We start from the raw sequence: 7,673 nt of genomic DNA, 5'->3' as shown, positions 1-7,673 counted from the left end.
GCCGAATCGCCGTTGAGGAGTGGGTCAATCTGGACCGACAGTGCCTTGATGAACTTGTGTTTAGCATGCCACGACGAATACAGGCATGGATCAATGCAAGAGGACGTGCTACTGGGTATTAGAGGTACCGGTGTGTACTGCAATCTGGACCACCACCTCTGAAGGTCTCGCTGTGTAGTGGTACAACATGCAATGTGTGGTTTTCGTGAGCAATAAAAAGGGCGGAAATGATGTTTATGTAGATCTGTATTCCAATTTTCTGTACAGGTTCCGGAACTCTCGGAACCGAGGTGATGCAAAACTATTTTTGATTTGTTTATAATTATGGCTTCTGAGTGAGAAACCCACTGCATAATCCTTAACTATATAGTACATGTGGATAATGTTACACCTACCTACTTTGCGTTGTCACACTGACACGAAAATTATTTGCATATCTGGCAGTGCCAATTTGACGTTTATTGCACGCCACATTCATTGTAGTTGAATTTTCATGATCAGTAGTGTAATAATTAGAAATAAACATCAAAAACATTATCATTACTATTTTTATATTCATTTAATTTACTGAGATGCAGTATAACAATGATATATCATTATGGTGGATCTTTGGAACTTGAAGTACATTTTTGGATATGGGAGGAAGGGTGAGTGGGCTCTAAGTCTTTGGATACGTCTAACTGAGGATAAGTGGAACTGTTGGCTAAATAATACGAGTGCAGTGTGTTTCGTCGCAACCAAACACAGACGGAGTTGTGTGAACTGTGTCAGGCAGTACCATTAGTACCGTTACTGACACGTACGTCGCTGAGGAGGGGCAGCGGCGCGTCGCGCGCGGGCAGCTGGTCTCTCGCTCCAGCTCTTCCTTCAGACGGTCTGTGGGTCTGGAGCCTCGACCACGGGCTGGTTGGCGCAGCCGCAGGCGGGCGTGGGTCCAGAGTACTCGCAGCCCAGGGAGCCGGGGAAGCCCTGCGACCTGCACAGCACCTCGCAGCCGAAGTCGGGGATTCCCAGCTCGCGGCTGAGGCGCGCGCATACGGGCACGCCCTGCACGCAGCAGTCCGTCAGCGGGTCTGCCACAAGAAACACACAACTCAGCCCTTCTCCACGTCATGTTGGCTATTGTCAGGTTGTCTGTGTACTCTCCTTTTCGAATACACTGACGAAACACATGAACTATTTAGTGTCAAGCATACAAACATAATGCTCGAAAAAGAAATTCAAAACAAATATTAAAAACCCCTAATTCGAAATAGGCTCAAAGTGGTTCAAATGGCTCTGAGCACTATGGGACTTAACAGCTGAGGTCATCAGTCCCTTAGATTTAGAACTACTTAAACCTAACTAACCTAAGGACATCTCACACATCCATGCCCGAGGCAGGATTCGAACCTGCGACCGTAGCAGCAGCGCGGTTCGGGACTGAAGCGCCTAGAACCGCTCGGTCACAGTGGACGGCGAAATAGGTTCCATACCCCATACTAATTACAGCTGCTTCTGCGCACGAACGTATGCGCTTCTCGCATTTATTCAAAACTTCTTATCGTCATTCGAATGTTTGAATGATGCCATCTGTAACCAGCTGACGATATCATTACATTTATTATCCCTAAGTCAGCATCAGGGTATGCACCCGACACCACAAACATTTGTGTTTATTTGAAGATGTAATTTTGGCATTATGCAGATACATTCCGAGACAAGAAAACGACGTATCACGAAAGAATCATCTCAATGGCATGAAAATCGCTGTACATGTACTGACAAACAAATGATTACAAGAGATTTATTCAGGAGAACGAGCTTCACAAATTCGATAAGTCAGTAACACGCTGGTCTACCCCTGGCCTTTATGCAACCAGTTATTCTTCTTGGCAGTCGTTGATGGAGTTTTTCTATATCCTTTTGTGGGATATCGTGCAAAATTCTGTAAACTGGCACGTTAGATCGTCAAAACCCCCAGATGGTTGGAGGGCCCTGCCTATAATGCTCTAAACATACCCGATTGGAAGAGATCCAGCGAGCGCGCTTGCCAAGGTAGGGTTTGACAAGCGCGGGGACAAGCAGTAAAAACTCTCGCCGTGTGTGGGCAGGCATTCATTATCGTGCTGAAATGTATGCCGAGGATGGCTTGCCATGAAGGGCGACAGAATGGGGCGTAGAATATCGTCGAAGTATCGCTGTGTTGTAGGGGTGCCGTGGATATCAGCCAAAGGGCTGCTGCTATGAAATGAAACGACAGCCCAGACCACCACTCCTGTTGTCTGGCCGTATGGCGGGCGACAGTCAGGCTGGTATCCCACAGCCGCCTCCAGATGCATCTTCGGGGCTCAGTTCAAAGCTGCTCATTTAGAATTAACAGCAAGTTTGCTTTCAGATCTCTTTTAGCCTCTCATAACCTTTGCTGAAATCGCGGTGCGTAGGCTAAAAAAACCATCCAAATAGCTGATGATGCACCTTTTTTCACTTGAGTAAGTTTCTCGTTTCCAGTTTCGACTTGTATAGGCAGCACACCAATAAAGAGAACCACAAGGCACCTTTGCACTTCGCATAGCAGGCCATAGAAGGCCGCAAAGCGTCGCGTGTGGCGCGCAGCTGCAGCCTCGTCACGGACTACCTTCAACATATCTCATGTATTTTCTCGAGAATGGGCAGAGGTATTGCTCTCCTTCGAGCGATGAAAAACAATTTCGATAGGTTAGCTATATTTCCTACTAGGGTTCTATAATGTACAGTTCACCAAATGTAAACTGCCTAGCGACTGCACTCTCCATCGCAAACTTTTCAAAATATACCCGGTGGTTTATTTATTTGCAAAGAATCACAATAACAATGGACAATACCAAAAAGATTTTTTTTCCGAATAGTTGCCTCAAGATCGAATGAGAAATGAGAAAGACTGCATACCGGAGGAATCTAAAACAGTGACTTTTAATTTTTTACGCGCTTCAAAATTGTTCAAATGGCTCTGAGCAGTATGGGACTTAACATCTATGGTCATCAGTCCCCTACAACTTAGAACTACTTAAACCTAACTAACCTAAGGACATCACACAATACCCAGTCATCACGAGGCAGAGAAAATCCCTGACCCCGCCGGGAATCGAACCCGGGAACCCGGGAGCGGGAAGCGAGAACGCTACCGCACGTAAACACGAGCTGCGGACTTTTACGTGGAAAGTAAATATTTTACTGAGAAATTAACTACGCAGACGGATGTAGTTTTGCTTCATCTACGTAAAACATATTTTTAGTTGCAACGGGTGACTTGAAATTTCCCTTGATACGTATCGCACATTTCGTGGAGCGACAGGCACTCCGTATTAGCCGGTCGGAGTAGCCGAGCGGTTCTAGGCACTTCAGTCTGGAACCGCGCGACCGTTACGGTCGCAGGTTCGAATCCTGCCTCGGCCATGGATGTGTGTGATGTCCTTAGGTTAGTTAGGTTTAAGTAGTTCTAAGTTCTAGGGGACTGATGACCTCAGAAGTTGAGTCCGGTAGTGCTCAGAGCCATTTGATTTGAACTCCGTATTGCACCGTACGATACGACAGAGATAGTGTCGATGTCATATAGGTTCAAAAATGGCTCAAATGGCTCCAAACACTATGGGACTTAACATCTGAGGTCATCAGTCGCCTAGAACTTAGAACTAGTTAAGCCTAAGTAACCTAAGGACATCACACACGTCCATGCCCGAGGCAGGATTCGAACCTGCGACCGCAGCAGTAGCGCGGTTCCGGACTGAAGCGCCTAGAACCGCTCGGCCACAGCGGCCGGCGATGTCGTATCTCAGTCGTGCAGTGCGAACCAGTTAAGTCGCTTCAACTGCGTATCTACGCGCTCCATCAATGCGAGCAGCTTTTTCGTCGTACAGTGAGTGGCATGGCGTATCGTGTCGCATATCGCATCGCCTCTGTGTGAACCGCTCTTAACATATTGTTCAGATATCGTGACTGCAACCGTCCCGTACGCAACATTCGGAAGTCATACACGGCACATCTTCAAATGAGACTCATCTCACTGTGACTTTTGCTGGCATTGCGTATTACTTTAAAAAGACTGTTCACAATGTTTTATTTCCATATGCTAATTACTTTAGGAGTGGGACTAAAATTCAGGGTTAGTGACGTGGGTCGGAGACATGCCCCGTGGGCAGGACGTTTATAAATGGGCACTTGGCCGGGAATTTGCCAAAAGCAATTTTAAATGCTCAAAATGTGGTCATTTACAAAAAAGGACTTTTTAAATTTTTTACTGCTAGAATGTGTAATTAACTAATTAAAATAAAGGATGGGACAATACTCCCGAGATTAAAAGTTACCAAATGTTTACACTTAAGCCTACGTATATCACTCACTACATTTATTACTAAGACCGAAAGGAAAGAAGAGTGATGCATTTCATTTCCAGTGGCACTCCAACTTGCTGTACCGAGGACCGGTGCGTGTTACTGACAGGTGCTTATCGTTTATAATGTCCTTTTTCTTTTTACCAGCTCTGTTCTTCTCTCTCCCCCTCCCCCCCCCCCCCGTCTCTCTCTCTCTCTCTCTCACACACACGCACACACACACACACACACACACATACACACCGGATTGGACAGTTGTGTAGTGGTAAGTGATTCCTAGAGAGACGGCAATTGTTGGAGTCGTGGGACCGGAGTGGTCACATGAGACATTTCTAATTAAAATAATTACGGATAAACTTTTTTGCTGTAATTCCAAGTATCTTCTACTTATATTCAGGAGAATCTGAGTCAGAATCGGAACTTCATCCTTCTTCAACTTATGAAGTTCATGAAACTGACAAACCAGTCAGAAGATTCAAAAGTAATTAAAAAGAGATAGTGAGTAGTGGGATGTTTGGCTCACCTGGTCTGGGATTTGGCCGGTAGTCAGCGGAGACCTGCGCTGGAGGCGTCAGCAGGACAAGGCCGGCGGCCAATAGGAGGGCTCGGTGGGGCTGCATGTCTGGGCGCTTCCTGAGCACTGACTGCCGGCTGACGGCGCCGCCGCGGGTTATATGCAGCGTGAGCAAGGGACGCCGCCGCCAGCGCGGCTGCCTATCTGCCCCCTCCCACCCGACTGCTTTCGGATAACACCTATCACTAGTAGAGCCACTCATTTCTAGATTATTAACATACTTTCCCTCATGCCGTGAATTAAAAATTTGCCTGCGGCGACGTTTCCGCCATCGCTGATGTTCCGTCACGTAACTATCGCGTCAACAGCTTCGTTGTAATCCACATGTATGTACATCTATACTCCGCAAGCCATCTGACGGTGTGCGGCGGAGGGTACTGTGGTATCACTGATCTCCCATTTGCGAATTGCATGTGGGAAGAATGATTCTCGGTAAACCTCTACATTATCTCTGAATACTAGAATTTTATCGTTCTGATCATTCCCCCAGACTTTTTGAGGAAGAAGTAATATCTTCTCCGTCTCTTCGGGGAACGTTCTGTCTCGGTATTTCGATAGTGAAACTCTCTGTGCTGCAGAACTCCTGTCTTGTAATGTCTGCCATTGGGTTTGTTCACCATTTCCGTAACGCTCCCGTGGCGAGGCGCACCGCTCTTCATTGGATCTTGGCTCCCTCTTCCATCAGTCCTGGGTGGTAAGGGTCCCAGAATGAGCAGGAATACTCAGGAATAGGCCGAAAAAGCGCCTTGTAAGTCACTTATTTCTTGGTGAATTACATTTTCTTAGGATTATTCCATGAAACCCAACGTTGCATCTGCTTTTCCTACTGCTTTTGTTTTACATGATCAGTCCACTTTAAGCCGCTCCTAGATATTTTACGCTAGTCACTGCTTCCAGCAATTTCTCATCAACAGAGAAACTGTACAGTTCTAGATGCCGGCCACGGTGGTCTCGCGGTTCTAGGCGCGCAGTCCGGAACCGTGCGACTGCTACGGTCGCAGGTTCGAATCCTGCCTCGGGCGTGTATGTGTTTGATGTCCTTAGGTTAGTTAGGTTTAAGAAGTTCTAAGTTCTAGGGGACTGATGACCACAGCAGTTGAGTCCCATAGTGCTCAGAGCCATTTGAACCATTTCGAACCAGTTCTAGATTTCTATTCCTATGTATGCGCAGTCTGTTACATTTATTTACGTTCAGGTCCATCTGCTAAACCCTGCACTATTCATCAATCCTCTGCAGGTCCTTTTGCACGTCTCCATAGTCTTCTGCTACATTCTTATAGACAACCACATCATCTGCGAAGAGCCTTATGGGGCTTCAGACGTTATCTGCTAGGTCATTTATATAGATTTTAAACAGTCACGCTCCAATCATACTTCCTTGGGGTACTCCTGATGTCACCCTACATTTGCCGATTTTATTCCGTTAAGAGCGACGTGTTGAGTTCTATCTGCAAGGAACACTTGAATCCAGACGTAAATCCGATAAGCTTGTGTTTCAGTGAACAGCTGGCTGAGAGATAACGTGTCATACTTATCGAAACAAAGTCCTATCTAAAGAATGGAACACAGTAATAACAACAGGGAGGGTAATGGATTCCCTTCAGGCACAGTTCATTAACCGTCTAAAAGTAAATCAAGGCAAATACTATCAATGAAGACCATAATCTACACATAACAATTAACAAACGTCTAGAGATGATTCTAGAATGTTGGCTGAATGCCAGTAATCTGTATCCAAATCTTATACCAATCTCAATGTTCGTGTTCATTGGATTATGACAGGCTGCGCTTGATTCAACGCATGTAAGGCTAATCAACTACTCAGCGCCTTCTGTAGTACTTAAAAGGAATAATAAGAAGCAACATTTTCCGCAAATTACAGAATTGGTGAAAAACTTTCAAAGCTAACCCCTAACCGTTCTCAGCAATCATGCTGAACAGAGTCTTATTTAGGTTTTGGCTACCAACGCTGCAAACTAAGGGGCCTGCATGACAAAAATTTAAAATTTATAAATGGTATTTGCTTCAACACTTTGGTCCGTGACGCCTTGTAATCACAAAAGAAGTAAACGTAATAGCACTGCCTGACAAAAAAAATGAAGCACCCAGAAGACTTGGTCGGTTTTAAACGCAATTTAGTACACGTACACACCATCGGCGGGTCGTACGTGATTAGAGTTGCAGTTGTCTGTGATAAGTAGAACGGCCGCAAGGGCACATTGGTGTTGCTGTGTTTAGCATTCTTACTAGGCCTGGTAGGGTACATAAGGGGCGTGAACAGTGTCAGATGTTGAGTGACCAATGTGGACGACACAGAGATGCCACGTAGCGTATGAGACAGCGTTATCAGTGCCTGACAGAGTTTGTGGGTCTCCATCTGGCCGACTAGTCGAATACCGCAATGTCCATATTTGAGGAGCTTTCGGACACCACAGAGGCCGATGTTGCACTGCACGAGAACGCGAGAGCAGACAAACTAGTCGTCAAGATTCCGGAAAAATTGGAAATTTGTGGTAAGGTCTTATGGGACCAAACAGCTGAGGTCATCGGTCCCTAAGCCTACGCACTACTTAATCTAACTTAAACTAACTTACGCTATGGACAACACACACACCCATGCCCGAGGGAGGACTCGAACCTCCGACAGGAGGAAGCCGCACTGACCGCGACAAGGCGCCTGAGACCGCGCGGCCACCCAGTCACAGGGGAAGACCGCTTTATTTTACACCAAGCACATCGCAAGCCCTTCA

At 46.2% G+C, this 7,673-nt stretch overlaps 1 protein-coding gene across 1 annotated transcript; it reads right to left on the bottom strand.

The window, feature by feature from the left end:
- Positions 1-549: 549 nt before the first annotated feature.
- Positions 550-4,982, bottom strand: LOC124802807. The gene is made up of 2 exons (XM_047263814.1): positions 4,873-4,982; positions 550-1,073 (listed from the first exon to the last, which is right to left on the bottom strand). Exons 1-2 carry the CDS (start codon positions 4,967-4,969, stop codon positions 868-870), a joined length of 303 nt encoding a protein of 100 aa, XP_047119770.1. The 5' UTR covers positions 4,970-4,982; the 3' UTR covers positions 550-867.
- Positions 4,983-7,673: the final 2,691 nt, after the last annotated feature.

The sequence above is a fragment of the Schistocerca piceifrons genome, chromosome 6 (genome assembly GCF_021461385.2).
Source record: "Schistocerca piceifrons isolate TAMUIC-IGC-003096 chromosome 6, iqSchPice1.1, whole genome shotgun sequence".
Classification (NCBI taxonomy): domain Eukaryota; kingdom Metazoa; phylum Arthropoda; class Insecta; order Orthoptera; family Acrididae; genus Schistocerca; species Schistocerca piceifrons.
Note: the sequence above shows the minus strand (reverse complement) of the source record. Positions and strands in the feature narration are given on the sequence as shown.